The sequence below is a fragment of the Aethalodelphis obliquidens genome, unplaced genomic scaffold (assembly GCF_003676395.1).
Source record: "Aethalodelphis obliquidens isolate GAN/ISIS:26980383/991018 unplaced genomic scaffold, ASM367639v1 scaffold8, whole genome shotgun sequence".
Classification (NCBI taxonomy): Eukaryota; Metazoa; Chordata; class Mammalia; order Artiodactyla; family Delphinidae; genus Aethalodelphis; species Aethalodelphis obliquidens.
Window position 1 is genome coordinate 31,489,253 of NW_020837952.1, and position 17,131 is coordinate 31,506,383.

The window sequence follows — 17,131 nt, forward strand, 5'->3', positions numbered from 1 at the left end:
CTGTCAGCGTCTTATTTTCATAGCAATTAAATAACTCAGCTATTCATGTCACATTCCAGTCTTTTTCAATGGGTACTCGTAACAAAGAATTTAATATATGTATTTTTTAAATTATTGCAAAGACAGAGATCTCACATAATTCTTAATAACAGAATATAATTAAACCTGTCTTTTTTGCTTTGTGTTTCTGAGACAAGATTATTAGAGCCTTATTCAGAATTTTAAAATATAGGATATACAGCATTGAACCATGTAAAGATAAAGAATGTTTGGTCAGGTTATTTTTATAAAGAGAAAGGTTATTTGTCCCCCTGATCCATAATGGAGAAGCTTTCTTTGTCAAAGTCTTTTCTTAGAAAGTTGACCCACAGTCAACCTGTAAAGAAAACATAGAGACAGTCTTAGTTGATTGATCAGCTCAAACCCAGTTTTAGTAATGAAAGGATCAAATTTAAGATGAAATGTGATCCCTTTGGTTCACATTAGCATTTGCAATTCTCCAGCAAACATCCAATTTCACTGTTATCTTAAGTAATCTTTCTTGAAGCATTTTCCAGAAGTCGATGTCAATGGCTGGTCTTTGGAAACGCTCCCAGAAGAATATGTAAAAGCTTACAACTCACCTCATGGAGTCTACCTAGGTCTTGGTATTATATGTCTTTATTGTGTACCTTTTATCATTCAAAGTGCAGAAAAGTTTTTTCTGATTTCTGAGGTATGCATAGAATACTATATATATTAGCCAGTTAATAAAAGAGGGTGAGAAAAGCCAAGAAAACAGAATATTTTTAAGTATCTGGCAAGCATCCTCCAAATGAAAGCAAAAGTTATTACCGTTAGTTTAGTTTAGTGGCAGTATTCATCTTTTCTTTGGACTTTAAGACTTAGATGTGCCACAGAATATTAATACTTATAGGTTCATTGTTTTCTCTAACACTATAGCAACTGGGTGCAAAGAAAATACACAGTAGCTATTGTATCAATAAAAGAAAATATTTCCCAATTTTTAAGTCTGAGTTTCTAATTTAATTGATTTGAATAGAATTAATAAAATACTTTCCATTCTTTTTTTGGACTGTATCATACCAGTGAGTCCTAAGGATTTTGTTTCAGGGTGGAAGCAAGAACAAGAGGAATTCCTATTCCTTCTCATTATCCCAAGTCTAATATCTCTCTCTCTTGTGCTCTCTCTCTCTCTCTCTATATATATATATGTATATATTTGTCTATATAATAGTATATTTGAGTCTTTCCATAAACATCCATGAAGTACTCTTTATTTCTCTTCATAATAAACCCCTTCACCTTTGCTGTTTGTCAAAAAATAAAAGGATGAGACAAGCTCAGGACATTCTGAAAAAACAATGATTTTAGGATGCACTAAGGTGTCCTGAATTGCTTTAATGGACCCATGGTATGGATACTATTGTCAAGTCCCTCATGGTAAAATTTTGACAAGTTTGCTTACCATTTGGGTGCATATACCACAAGAGCATCATTTAGCACACTTTAGGATTATTTTACAGAATGATAACATGACTTACAGAAGAATTATACAAGCTATTTCCAATAGAATAACTTATTATCTGAGACTCACGTACCAGAGAACCAAAAGCATAAATTATGTGAAGACTAATCTCTACATAAGGGAAAGAACATTGTCTGGATATCAGAACATCCGATCTCTCATTCTAGCTTTGCTATGAACTAGCTCTGTGTGTAGAAGAAGTGACTGATTTCTGTTTCTTACTTCTGTCCTTCATTAAGATGTCCATTTGAACTCCAAAAAAGTATATGATAAATCACAATGGTTTCAATCATATGAATTTTAATACAAAACATATAAAATCAATTTCAAAAATTTTCTGCATATACTGAAAATGTTCATTAAGAATGGAATAACTATAAGCCTTCTTTAATTTCTTCTATTAAATGCAGGTACCCAATGGAACCTGAAAATATTGAGCATAACTTCTTCTTTGCAAAAGGGAAAGTAGAAAAAGACTGCTTCCCACAGAAAATTTATTGACAATAGGTGTTCAAGTTTTTATACATTGAACAATGTCCCCTTTTATATAGTCAGGGGAAGATATTTTTTAAGTCTTTTTTTTTTCTTTCCATCACCCCACCTACACACAAAATTCTGTTGTAAAGACATCACTTCTATAAGGAGGTATTCATTGTAGATGTACAGAAGTCTATGGAAACCTAAGTTTACAAGAAAAAAAAATTATCATTCTAACCAACTGCATAGTCACAGAGATGCTTAATAAAAGTTATCTGATGATATAATGAAGTCACTTCTTAACTAAATGCATACAGTGGCAACCATTTTTCAAGATTCACCATCCAACAAACTACGTTTTCTCATTTGAAATCCTTCATGTCACTTTTTGACATTCAGATGAAATTTTGAAAGTAATATGATAACATTAAAATATAAACAAAAGTAGCATTAACTGTGAACTGATACTCAACTTCAGAAGTTAAAATAAATGTTAAGTGTGTATTAGAGTAAAAGTATGCTGACTATGTGTAAATCAAAACTGCCAAAATGAGTTTTTGAACATCTGATCCATTGTTTTCCCTCCAGAGGATAAAGGGAGCAAAAGAGGAAGGTAGCCAAAAAGGAAACAGGAAGACCTGCTTCAGTAACTGGACATATTGATTTAATTGGCTAAGAAGTCCATATGCTAATACTCCTAATAATCAGCCATTCCTTTTGTGTTTTGGTAACATATATCCTCATACAATGTATATCAAATGGAATTTTTTGATTTACATCGGATACTTCAAAGTTTCCATTTTTGAATTCCCCTAGTCTTACGTAAGTAACACATTGTCTATTTTGTTTAAAATATCTAATATCTCCCCCAACATCTAGGGCTCCATGATGCAAAATGTCATTTTGTCGATCTTCTGTTCCAGTATTCACTTTAATTCTTTTGATTACAATTGGATTTTCAAATATAATCACAAAGACATCTCCTGTTGACGGTGATTTTCCCCAAAAGTATTCATCAACACTACTATAAGCCTTGCTTGCATCATAATTTTCAAAAACACTCATGTTGGTATATAGACTTGCAGGAGGGTTATCTGGGATATCAAATGGCTCCTCTTCAAAATCATCATCCTTCAGCTTATTCTCAGTTCCTTTATATGATGAGTAATAACCCATGTGCTGAAAGAGAGATGGTTTAAAACGAATCACATTTTTCTGAGCCAACAGACCGCGGAAATGATTTAGTAGCCAATCACAAGGCATTTCTTGATAAAACATTAATAAAAAGTGCGCCAAACGTGGGAGATCATGAGAATGATAAAGTTTTCCAATATAGCCAAGCTTAGAGAATTCAAGGGTTACCCAGTAAGTTCCTACTAGGGATGTAATGACTTTCTTGATGGCAGTAAAGAAATTTTTTGAACAGCGAACATCATCTTCAAGCATTACATAATAGTCTGAAATATTGGCACAAAAATTAAGCAAAAAAGCATAATCTACATTTTGCTTGGAACGAAATCTCACTCTGTCTTCTGGATCATTGTAATTTCTTTTAAGGCCACTCAGGATTGGGTAATATTCCTCTGGAGCATGTATAACCATTAATCTTCCTGCAATAATATGGTGGGCAAATTTCTGTGTAATATCCTGTAACATGACCTCACGCCAGGATGAATTAAAGTCAGCTAGATGAACCACCACTGAAATTTCCTTCAACTCTTCGTAGCTGGATTGCTCAAAAATTGACTTGATTGTCTCAAGTAAATAATTTCCTTTTTTTCGTCTCACTGATGAAAGTCCAATTGTAAGAAACCCTGAACAAAAGAATTCAGAAGGAAGACAAATTAAATGTGAAATTAGGTTTTGAATAACATAAAAAAAAGATAAAAGTTCTTTTCTCTTTAAGCTTGCTACTCTATTAAGTAAATCTAAGTGAATGATTATATATAGAACATTTTGTCATTAAAGACTTATGCTAAATATATAAAGGTTATAGTACTTTATATATAATCGATATTTTCTATGGAAAAACTGCACCTTAAGCACAATGTTGTATGAGCTCTATTGCTTAAACATTTGTTTATGAAATAAGATATATGGTTTAAAGTGTTCTGCAGCTTAATATTCTCATATATGCCCATTAGAGAAGATAGATATTTAAATAACATTGACACTGTTTTTTTTTTAAAAAAAAAAAACCCTGCAAAATGAGATAGGAATTCATCCAGTTAAGAATGACAAACTAGTCTCAAATGATGAAAAAGAAAATTAAGGGTCACTCATTCTTTTAATCACCTTTAAGTTTTTCATAGAAAACATGCCATATATTTGCATCTTTCTTTAATCACTGTGATTATTTTGTACCAGAATAATTCATAACTGGACTTCACAATTTTATTTTGAAATTTATCTAGTATGTTAATTAGAATGAAAACAATATCATAGGCTATTTTTGAAAACCTGCATTATTGCTTAAACGTATGATGTATTGTTCTAAGACATAAATATTACTGATTTCTTTTTTTTTTAGCTGCCAACACTTAAAGCTTTAGGATATTTTAAAAAATAATCCTTAAGGCCAACTTTTACTAAAAATTCAAAATATCTGGTAACACTGTGTCTTCAATATAGAAAGCAACATTTATCTTGGGCCAGGTAAAGTTATATCCTCAAGACAGGCCATGTTTTCTCCAATTTACTATAGAACTCACCAGGTTCACTCTCATCCTGTTACTATAGGTCTCTAGATTTTCCATCTCTGTTTTAATGGGTTTTGTCATCAACTGTAAGACTGAACCATCAGGCGTGGTTGTGCTCCTACCAGACATTGTCTGGATGTACCACAGCTTTCTTATCCATTTATCTACTGAAGGACATCTTGGCTGCTTCCAAGTTTTTACAATTGTGAATAAAACTGCTATAAACATCCATGTGCAGGTTTTTGTGTGACATAAGTTTTCAACTCCTTTGGGTAAATAACAAGGGATGTGCTTGCTAGATCATGTCATAAGGGTATGTCTAGTTTTGGAAGAAACTGCCAAACTCTCTTCCAAAGGGGCTGTACCATTTTGCATTCCCACCAACAACAGAGGAGATTTCATGTTGCTCCACATCCTTGCCAGCATTTGGTGTTATCAATGTTTTGCACTTTGTTCATTCTAAAAGGTGTTTAGTGCTGATTGTTTTAATTTGTACTTCCCTGATGATACATGATGTAGAACATTTTTGAATATGTTTTTCTGACATCTGTGTATATTCTTTGATAAAATATCTGTTAATGGACCAAAGACCTTAACAAAGACCTTAACAGATATTTCAACTGATTTCTTTATTGTAAAACACATTTTGTAGTAATTTTGTCTGGTGAAATTTTTATTCAGATATTTGAAACCTAAAATTAGAAATTAGGTATTTTTAGAGAATAAAATAAAACCCTGTGAAATGGCAGTTCACCTCTGAGAAGCGTTAGATGTCTTCTAATTAAAATGTTTTCACTTTTTAAAGCTCTCATTCTCACCATGACTCAGAACTGAATAAAATTTCAGAGCCACCATTTGGAAAATAGGGAAATGTTTATATTCACCAAGATCACTGTTTCAAGACAGACACCTACATGATTTGATTTGCGCGATACTGAAAAAGCCCCTTCCAAGAAAAATCTTTTTTACTAGTCTATTAGAGAGGTGGAAATTTACATGTTTCATTGAAATACCTGGGCTTACGATCCTGTCTTCTACTGAAAAGCTAACATGTTATCTGCTACAATTTAACTCAAGACACCAGCCCTCATTAATACTCAATAACAGCCAATACTTATAGAATACTTTCTACATAAAAGGCAGAAGTCTGAGTATTTTACATGTAATATGCATCTTGAATATTCAAAACAGTCTTTTGAGATAGCTTTGCACTTATCAACATTCCTGTTTTATAGATAAGGAAACTAAGTCACAGTGAGATGAGGAAACTCGTGCAAGGTGTAATACCTAGTAAGTAGTGTGTAACAGCAGTAGACATTTGAAATGGAAGAAAGAAAGATCTAAAGAAAGCTGAATTGTTACAATTTCCTCAACCTGGTGATCACAAACTCATTTGCATAAACACTTCTTAACAGGGAACTCAATTTTTGTGGTCTCCACACGATCTACTAAGAAGTTCATGATATCATGGTGTATCACTTATTCTAAAACTCATATTTTTCACACAGAAATATTTTAAAATCAGGTTGTATATCACAACTGATGGCATCTTACAACTTAAAACTGATAATGCTTATACTTTCTTAGTGGTACATCAATTAGATCATGATACTTTCTGTAATCTATAATGTCTTGAAATCCATGAAATGTAGTATGTTACTTCTTGGATCCAAAGTGCCTATAGTGGATTGAATAGTTTCCTCCAAAATTTCATGTCTACCTGGAACTTCAGACTGTGACCTTATTTGGAAATAGTCTTTGAAGATGTAATTAGTTGAGGATCTTGAGATGAAATCGTATCGGATTCAGATTAGGCCCTAAATTCAATGACTAGTGTCCTTATAAAAATAGGAGAGGACACAGAGAGACAAGAGAGACAAAGGGACGAAGGCCATGTGAAGATAGTGGCAGTGATTGCAGTTTTGTTGCCACAAACTAAGGAATGCCAAGAGCGACCAGAAACTGAAAGAGGCAAGGAAGGATTCCCCCCTACACGGAATGTGGTGCTGCCAGCACCTTGGTTTCAGACTTCTGGCTTCCAGAAACATGAGAGAATAAATTTCTGTTGTTTTAAACCACTAGTTTGTGATATTTGTTATGGTATCTTAGGAAACAAATATAATGACTTTCACTACTTCAAGCTGGTGGCATGTAATAAAAACCAAACCAATGTTTGAAACAGTATTACTATGGGAATAATTTTTTTTTTTTGCGGTACGCGGGCCTCTCACTGTTGTGGCCTCTCCCGTTGCAGAGCACAGGCTCCGGACGTGCAGGCTCAGCGGCCATGGCTAACGGGCCTAGCCGCTCCGCGGCATGTGGGATCTTTCCGGACCGGGGCACGAACCCGTGTCCCCTGCATCAGCAGGTGGACTCTCAACCACTGCGCCACCAGGGAAGCCCGGGCATAATTATTTTTAAAAGCTAACTTTAAAAATGTTAAGTTAATTGATTTTTCCTAGTCTCTCTTCATGGTACTATAGCAAACTGTTAAAAAGTTCATGTCACAATTAGGCATTTAATTTTTTTGTTGTTATTAATGGAATTGGATCGGTGAATAATTGCAATTTGTGAAGAAACACTGAACTATTTCCCAAAGAATATTTTATATTAGTAAAACCCATAAAGTTTTATTGTTATACAAATGAAGAAAGTTATCATTTTAAAACAAAATATTTTATTGTTCTTGATTTTAAAAGTCTAAGGATACTTACGCTTTCTTTGTAAAGGCATGACAGCTAAGAAGCGATAGGTGACATTGATGGCTCCTGAAAAATTAGATAAATCTTTGAAAGTATGCACATAGCGTTCTGGATTCAGTTGATGTGTAGATGTTTCCCTTACAAGTTGTTTGTCTCCTTCCTGAATGCCAAGAAGAAGGCAGAGAAAACAAATAAATAACAGATGGTCATGGATTAAATAAACTTTCTCCTTACACAATAAATATATGGGTCTGATACATAATATGGGTATTATATAAATCTCAGTTACTGGCACCACAAGCTGTAGATAATTATCTTTACCCCGAATTCCTACCTAGAGTCTCTGTTCCAGTTATATTCCACTTTTTATACTGTGCTTACAATTGCTTTTTCTACAGCATACATCAATAGTGGCATTCTCTTGATAATAATAAAACATTCTCTTGATAATAATAAAAAAAAAAATCTCTATTTGAAACTCTCACTGCCTTCATGTTAAAATTCAAATTCTTTACAATAATTTAAGGATCTTAAAACTTGACAGTAATCTCTTTTACAGTTTCATGTAAAGCTAATTTTCACTAGATTCCCCATATTTCAGTCATATTAAACTATTTACTCTTCTTCAAGCCCTTTCAAATAAAAGACCACACATTATTTCTATGATTTTGAAATTTTAGGAATGATTAGGAGGATGCAGCAGTGAACATAACAGTTGGAGTCTGGATAAATTATTAATCAAAAAATTTTAGTCAGTCACTTATGTGGCCACTATAATTGAAGGCTGTTGAGAATGGACAGACATGGTCCTTGTGACATGGTAGTATTTTTTTCAAATGTCTTCAAGATAACTCAATTAGGATACATTTGTACAAAGTCTTCAAGGAAATGTCTTTAGACCTTATACTAGTCTTTTCCATGATGTTTTCTTGTGGGTGTAGAGGGGGAGAGGGAGTATTCCGACGGAGGTGAAGTTTGGTCCTTTTTTATTTAAGACCCTCATTATCGATCTGATACTGGAATTATGTCATCAATCTTCAGGATGGTTTATATTCAAGAAAACGTTCATATTCAGCTTTAAAAATATCCTGTCAATCAGTAATTGCTTTGTTTTATCTCTCTTTAATATAAGTTCAGTTGTAGATTTTGATTATCTAATCACCATTGATCAAGCCTCTGTTGGTTATACATTACTAGCAAAATGACTTGCTTGGCTTTTGTATATGGTTTAGTGCCACTGGTAGAATATTAGGGCAACTAATTAGGAAGAAATGTTTCTTTTTTGGCAAAGTGTCTATTGTGCTGTGTGAGTTATGTGGATATTTCTACTATTCAGTATAAGAATGGCAGGTCAGGCATGGGCATGCCATTAAAACTACAGAGAAAGTGAATGCATTAAATAAACTTGGTCCTCATGTTTTTGGCTGTGGTCAATAAAACTTTAATCAATTAAACGTTGTTCTAAAATATTAGAAAGGATTCAAATACAAACTTTACCTCAACTGGAACATTCACTACTTTGTGTCAAATTTAAATATAAATGGAAAAGTTGACTACCTCAAACTTTTAAATCTATGGCAGGGCTGAAATTGTCTTAGAATAAAAATTGAGAGTAGTGAACCCTGACTGGGAAGAGCTATCAACCTGGTCCATGATAAATGAAGATTCATTCTGAATATCTCTTCTGTATATTCAATTATGTTTATGACCCTATAGTTGCTCTTTAATACTGTATTTCTATATTTTAAATTGACTTGACGATTTAGACAAAGAAAAAATACTTTAGTCTGATTTATAATGTATTTGCCATCTGTAAAATTATAGAGTTTCAAAATACATGATATTAAACTTCGGAGGCTAGTTTTCTTATAAATGTACTCATTGAATATCCATTGAATTCTGATTATTTTAAATTCATTGCACGTAAGTATTTTCATCTTTGTATTTCTGAAAACCTAAAAAAATCATGCAAGTTTTAAAATGAACAAGTTTAGGATTTCTAAAAGGTAACCAGAGACTCAGTTCTGCATCAGCTACTTTAATAGTAATGTAATGGTGTACACAGTCAATAGGGTATAGAAGAAATATCTATAAAAATCACAGTAGTCACAACACTGAATTGATTTTACCATTCTGGTCTTATGTGATATCACATTCTAACAGGATACTGAATATCTCTTTAAGAATTATATCGTGAACACGTAAAAATCCAGACTTTTTCTGTGATAAGACAGAGTACATTCATCCTGTTTCAAGGACATAACAGAATATAAAATGAAATGAAACTTACATGAAAGCACTTAATTAAATTCTCAAGAACAGGTTTCTTTACACTTTTCAGCATAAATAAATCATGCAACTTTCACCTGAGTCTGTCTTGTTGGCTGCTTTCCAGAAGCATCTATCTGAACAGCCGGGCTCTCCCTGGATACCTTCTTTCTGTAGCTACTATGCTGTAGTGTATTTCTCAGTAATAAGACAAAGCTTTATGACAATCATTTTCTGGATAGGAAGGCAATTCAATGGACTAGCTACAGACTAAATATATACCCTGGTGGCTACTTTGAAGATGCTCACAGCCGAGAGGCGAAGTTGATTGGATATGCAGTGTCTCTTCTACTTAGTTTGCCTTGTAATACTATTTGTCTCTTACACTGAACTTGGCTTTCTTTCCCACTGAAAGGCACATATGCCCCTAACATGTAAGCAATACACTAAACTGTTACGTGCCCAGATTTGGGGGCCACTGATAGATTTTCTAGCAAGAAGAGTAGAATAGATGTGCTAAATAACTCGAGAGACCTTACTACTGTAATTGTTTATCTAATTTCTCTGAATTATAACTATTATTTCCCCCTGATTTAAGAAAAACAGAAAAAGGGGCTTCCCTGGTGGCGTAGTGGTTGAGAGTCCGCCTGCCAATGCAGGGGACACAGGTTCATGCCCCGGTCCGGGAAGATCCCACATGCCGCGGAGCGGCTGGGCCCGTGAGCCATGGCCGCTGAGCCTGCGCGTCCGGAGCCTGTGCTCCGCAAAGGGAGAGGCCACAACAGTGAGAGGCCCGCGTACCGCAAAAAAAAAAAAAGAAAGAAAAAATGAAAAACAGAAAAAGAACAACCTGCTAATGTCTCTGCTTAGAAAATTGCATGCATTGTGATATTTTGGAGTCAAGAAAGAAAATCAAGTCAGATAATTTTAGGAAAACTGAACAAGCACAGATAAAAGGGTTGAAAAGGGAGAAGTATTAAAAAGAAACTGCGTTATATCCTAGTAGGAGGCCAGTTTTCCATGGTTATTAAACATTTTTAGAAGAACAATTTTAATTTTACACAAATGATTTAACGAATATTTCAAATATTTATATATATTAAGCCTTGGGATAAAATTTAGCTCAAAATGCAATTTAGGTAAAAAACATCATCTAGTAAACAGTGAAAAATTAAACTAATAAAAATATTGTCATTGAATTGTCAATATGGGGGTATGCTTGTATTTAAAAACCCTTTTAACTCACTTTTTCTAACTTAATATAAGTATTTAAAAATAATTTCAATTTTTAAAGCTAAGAAGCAAACAATCTCTTCTCTGAACCTGGGATGATTTGCAAATTTGACTAGATATATGGCTAATGTAGCAAGAAAATTTTCATTGACAAAGTACTCTTTAGTAAGAGCTACTTCATTAAATCACACTTTTTAATTAGGTGGCTAGGACCTATGTTTAGATAGAAATGCATAAAGAGAACAATAGTGTTTGACTTTCTTATGGATATACACTCTATTAATTCTTACACATTTTATACTGAATTTGAAGCTGTTCTATTCCAAAAAGACATAAGGACGTTTGCTGCATACAATACTCTTTTGTCTACTTAAAGTTAAATATTGAAATTTCACTTGAAAGTGTCTTATATGCATCATTATTGAATACAACAAGCATCCTGCCAATACCATGTTTTTGATTTACAAGATGTGATATACTTCTACCAGTACATACAGATGCAAGAAATAAATTTTTATCACAAAATTAAATCATGAATCAAGAGCTCCTCTATGATCTTTAATTCTATTAATTAAAAAATAGCTGGATCGGGCTTCCCTGGTGGCACAGTGGTTGAGAATCTGCTTGCCAATGCAGGGGACACGGGTTCGAGCCCTGGTCTGGGAAGATCCCACATGCCGCGGAGCAACTGGGCCCGTGAGCCACAACTACTGAGCCTGCGCATCTGGAGCCTGTGCTCCGCAACAAGAGAGGCCGCGATAGTGAGAGGCCCGCGCACCGCGATGAAGAGCGGCCCCCCACTTGCCGCAACTAGAGAAAGCCCTCGCACAGAAACGAAGAGCCAACTCAGCCAAAAATAAATAAATAAATATATAAAAAAGAAAAATAGCTGGATCACCCGGGCCTTGCTCTACTGTCCTTAAATTTCATAAACCTAATAACCAGTTTAAAAAAATCTAAAATGCATATCATTAGTAAGTTTCTCCAGTTTGCTATGTTTACCTAAATCATGCCTAGTCAAATTCTATTAACTGTGCTAACTTCAGTATTATGAATTGACTAAGGATGATAGAATGAAGAGTCCACAAGATTAAGAGCTATACTTGAAAGTAAAGGCTTAGGCAGAGTCAAGATCTAGGAATCTGACAGAATTTTGCCATCAAAGAACAATGCTAACGGAAGCAAGATGCTTTACAGAAGACTTCCTAAGAGGATCTGCACAAACTTAGATCATGTGGTTGGCTCATAGGATATATTTAGAATAGTATCTGGCAAATAGTAGGTAGTTACCAAATCATGTTCAATTAATAAAACATTTTACTAGGAAATGCTCTTTGTAGTTATTGTCAGATTCTCTCTAGCTAAGATATTAATTGAAACTTAGCATGCTTGTATGATAGAATGTATTTTCAGGTCCTCTATCTGTCCAAAGGCTTTGATTTTCTGAAATATGTGAACAGGAATAATTGCATAAAGGTTAGAATTTTCCCAGATATCTTAAGCTCAATTCAGATAGAAAAAGTGAATTACTCTCCATATTACTTTCATATTACTCTCATCAGACATGAAATTATATAATTATAACAAAAATGAATAATAGAAACAATTTGAGTTCTCACAATTAGTCAGAATGTGTCCTTTTGCATACTTTCATAATTCACTTAAAATTCATTCATAAATTATCTACTAATTTTACCATTTTTAAACTATTGAATAGCTTTCACATAATATTATCTTTAGTTCTTAAGGATCTATATTACTTTTCAGCGACCATAAATGTATAATGTGGTGGTCATTTAGTGTTATTCCAAATCCAAATGAGATGTCACACATTGTAATAAAATGTTCCTTCTTAACAAAATAGCACAATTAGTATCACTAATTAGACAATGAGATTTAAAAATTTTTGATAGTATAGAAAAGTAGAGAAAGTAAGGAGTAACACCTTTAAGCAAATTTTGTTTATTCTATTTACAGCAGATCCTTGAACAACACAGGATTTAACTGCGCCGTTCCACTTATAAGTGGATTTTTTTCCAGTAAATACGTAATACACTACACGACCTGAGGTTGGCTGAATTGCTGATGCAGAAGTGTGGATATGGAGAGCCGACTGTAAAGTTACACCCAGATTTTTCTGAGTGCCTGGAGGGTCAGTGCCCTTAAAACCCACATTGTTAAACAGTCAACTGTATTTCAAATTAAAGCTCACAAATTACAATGATTTTATGCATATTAATTCAGATAGGGATGATAGCTAACTTATTTGGAATTAGAGATACATATTTGAACCACTATATATATATATATACACACACACATATATATATACACACACATATATATATATATATGGCATTAAAGAAAACATTGCAACATAAACCAAAACAATTATAATGTTGGTAATATATAATTAATATAAAAAGCAGCTAGATAGGAAATATACATGTTATAATTTTACTTAAACTAAGGCTATTTCAATAGCCTGGGACTGAAGTTAGGTTACAAGTGGACTGTCTGGTTCAACTTAGGCTTTATTCTGAACAAAAAATAATCAACCTCCAAGACTTACCATAACATAGCTATCTTCAATGTACAAGTTCATAAACAGAAGGAAAATGACAAGAACTCCCAAGAATGAGACCGTAGAACGTTTTCGCAGGCATCGCATTTTATCTAGTGTATCAAAAATATGTTTCACTTGGTGAAATTTAAACATTCTCTCCTGTAGAAAAGAGGCACAAAATTATTAACAATTAATTTTGTATGCAAATATTTCTTCATCGTATCAGTCAAATCCAGGCCTTTATAAAATCTCACTATTCAAATCTTGGAACCAAAATTGTTTCCAATTTCATAATAAATTTGGCACAGGCTATTAATACATTAACAGAAGGATAATGCAGTGGTTTATATTGATGTAAAGTAAGTAAAAATGAAAAGCAGTTATTCCTGAACAAATAAACATTGGTAACAATAATGTAAGAAAATAATACTTCTTTGATGAGAAAGAATAAAAATTAAAGAGAAAAGCAAACATTAAGGTAACATCTACCTCCTCATATTATAATGTAATGAAAATGAAAGAAACTAGAAGTATGGGCCAATACTGATCTCAGAGTAGGTGCACTGAAAAGAGTGATGGGGAGAAAATCTGGGTGAAAGAAAGAGAAGTGACAAAGGAAGTGAAAGTTTTGGGGGTGAGTCCACACATATATTTGAGTTATAATTGCTTTATTTTTCCAGTAATTCTTGCTAAATCAAAGTAAATCCTGGAGTGGCATATCGACATTGCCTTGCTTGATCTACTACCTAGAAGTCTGGAAGTTTATAATGATTTATGGACTACAAAAAGGCAAAAGTGGAGTCAGCAAGATTAGTGGAGGCCTAATGATTTTCCATTTCACTCTTCTACATTTTGTGATCTGCTCCATCATTTTGTGATTTGTAAATGAATTACAAATTCATCTAGATTACCATTTTTTAAAAAATATAAATATCTGGGATGATCAAAAGACCAGTGGAATCATATTTTGTCAAAAATCAACTATAATCTGGAAATCGTGCCTTGTTACGTACTAAGTCTCCCTGGGCTCAGCTTTAGGATGAAGTATTTATGGGCCTAAAGAACTTCAGGAGGTGAAAAGGCCTGCACCCCAAACCCTTACAACAATGTCTAAGAAATAGCCAACTAATGATGGCTCTTCAATGAGTTAATGCAAGAAAGCATTTATGAATCCTTGTAAATTATAGGAAAGAATATTAGGAATTGGGAGACAGGAATGTTTTAAGAATTAATGCCCATTTCCTTTGGCCATATTTTTCTCTAGGGTTATTTTTTCTTGTTAATTTTTAGGAGTTTTAAATATATGTGTAGGGATGCACATATATATACTAATCTTTGCTCACGTTGAAAATATCTAAATATCTTTCCCAAGCACTTTTTGTATTTTCTCCTTTTTGGTATGATGTTTGCAGTGTAGTGGTTTTTATGTCAAATTTATTTCATGGATGTGGACTTTTTTTGTATAACGCTTTAAAAAAATCCTTCCCTATCTTGATGTCATATGGGCAGTCTCATTTATTTTCTTCTGGGATTTTTTTGTTTTGCATAGATAGATTTTTTTTTTTTAGTATACCTGTAATTTATCTTTGTGTCTTTTATGATATAGTGGAATAATTTATTTTATCTTTTCTATATGGAGAACTGATGATCTGCTCACAGTGCATTGGCATAACTACTATTCATACTACCACTCCTAATTTCAAGGGTGTGGGCAAGCATACTCTCCTATGTACACAGAAATATAGAAGAACTGGGTAATGGTAAACATTAATACTGTATACCAGACCATGCATTGAATCATCTCTTCTTTTGGTTCGTGATGCCAATTCTAGAATAGGGTCACTTTCTAATTTGCATTTATGGGTCAAAAATGTATTTATAGAGTCATCATTTATAACCTTTTTCAATAAGAAAATACATACATAGCACTTTTGAACCAAAATATTATAAGTGAAATTCTGTTGTCTGGTTCTATATTCTGTACCATACTGTAACCTGGTCCTGATTCTACAGATAAAATATTCTGTTTGTAAAAGATTTTTTATCTGGATTTGGGTGCAGGATAAGGTGCCCCTTCACGTTCACTGAAGTTGTAATCTAAGGATGCCTAGAAGGATAAGAAGCAGGATTAAAGCTATGGACTCTCCATCTGGGTGGCTAATTTCAAGAGAATGATGTTCTGGTAGGGCCTCCAGACCCCAAGGAGCTGGAGGGGATACCTACTGGGTGCAGATTCTGGATGCAGCTGAGATCTGTTAGTACAAATGCTTGTGAGTCTAGATGCTTAAGGCAGAAGTCTCAGGGTCATCTGAGAGGGACCGTTTTGGAGTAGGGTCTGGTGAGGGGCTTATCTGTTTATATTCAGTGGCCGGTCCCAGAACCCTGGTGCTGCCCTCTATATTTTAGAAGGTGCTGGATTCAGGTCCAGGAGAGAATGTCCCAGGCACTTAGCTCTTAGAACCACGACTCCACATTGCCCATGGATTTTTCTCACGATTTGTCATCAGAAGTTATTTCAGCATACGCATGAAGGTGTTTTCATCACAAATTTGTTTGAAAATCAACAAGTGAAAATATTTTAAATTGACAACAGTAGAAGATGTTTGAATAATTTGTAGTGTTATTAGACTGAAGCCATTGACAATGTTGCGCTAAATGCATATTTGATGATATACAAAGGAGTTTATGAGACAGGTTAAGTAATAAAATGGGTATAACAACAAAAAAGATTTTTATCTGAATTTTGAAATGACAAAGGATTAGAATCTAATCATATACAAGTGACACAATATTTCTAAATGTCAATTTGGGAAGACTTGGCAATAGTATGAAATACATTTATTCCCTTTAACTCAGCAATTATATTTCTAAAAATCTGTTCAAAGACCAAAAAAAATGTATTTGTGAGCAAAAGTTTAGCTATGGTATTGCAAAGCAGTGATGTTTGTAAAACAAATTGGAAACAATCTATAAGCTGTTAATAGCCATTATCTCAATGTAGCAGAACAATCAGGAATTTTCAATCTTGTTTTACTTTTCTAAACTTTCCATATTTTTAAAAGCACATATATTTAGTAATATTTTTTAAAGTTACTTTTAATTTTCAAGATTCTTTATTGTCTGTTGGAAAATAAAACACATTTTATTTCCTGGACACAAAAGCATAAACAGCAATTTTTTTTCAAGAAAATAAGATTTAACAAATATGTAACACTTTATATGGTTATGCCTCTGGATGCTTAGAAAGTTGAATGTTTTGAGTTCAATATAAATGCTAAGTCAAGAAGAATTCCATCCTAATTCTATTTTTTTGAGACAAAAAGAAAATGTAAATTATGAGATGCAAACTGAATTTGCAAAGTTCAAATGTACATAATTATATATAGAGATAGTGCTGGGCAATACATTTTGCATGGATAGCTCACTGAACCTTCATACCAATGCTAACACATTAATACTACAAAACTTATGGAAAACAAGGCTTTCTCATCTTCATAAGGGATGATTCCAGCTTCTAAATCTTAGAATTATTACAGAGTCTGCTCTATTAACCACTATTGGTATACAGTTTATTAATTAGGTTTCATATATTTTAAATATATGGTTGCCAACAGACTATTAACATATGTGATAATAATATGTGATATTGGTCTGTTGA

The 17,131-nt window shown here is 33.4% G+C and overlaps 1 protein-coding gene across 2 annotated transcripts in view; it reads right to left on the reverse strand.

The window, feature by feature from the left end:
* Window positions 1–2,647: 2,647 nt before the first annotated feature.
* Window positions 2,648–17,131, reverse strand: part of MGAT4C (MGAT4 family member C) — a 616,445-nt gene continuing 601,961 nt past the window's right edge. Inside the window, exons 5-7 of one of the 2 annotated variants that reach the window (XM_027107127.1) lie at window positions 13,480–13,632; window positions 7,419–7,566; window positions 2,648–3,819 (exon numbers count right to left, since the gene is read on the reverse strand). In XM_027107127.1, coding sequence (XP_026962928.1) covers window positions 2,678–3,819; window positions 7,419–7,566; window positions 13,480–13,626 — 1,437 coding nt within the window. In that variant the 5' untranslated portion in view covers window positions 13,627–13,632 and the 3' untranslated portion in view covers window positions 2,648–2,677. Of the gene's footprint in view, window positions 3,820–7,418; window positions 7,567–13,479; window positions 13,636–17,131 lie in introns of those variants that run through there. The other variant, XM_027107128.1, reaches the window with a different exon arrangement.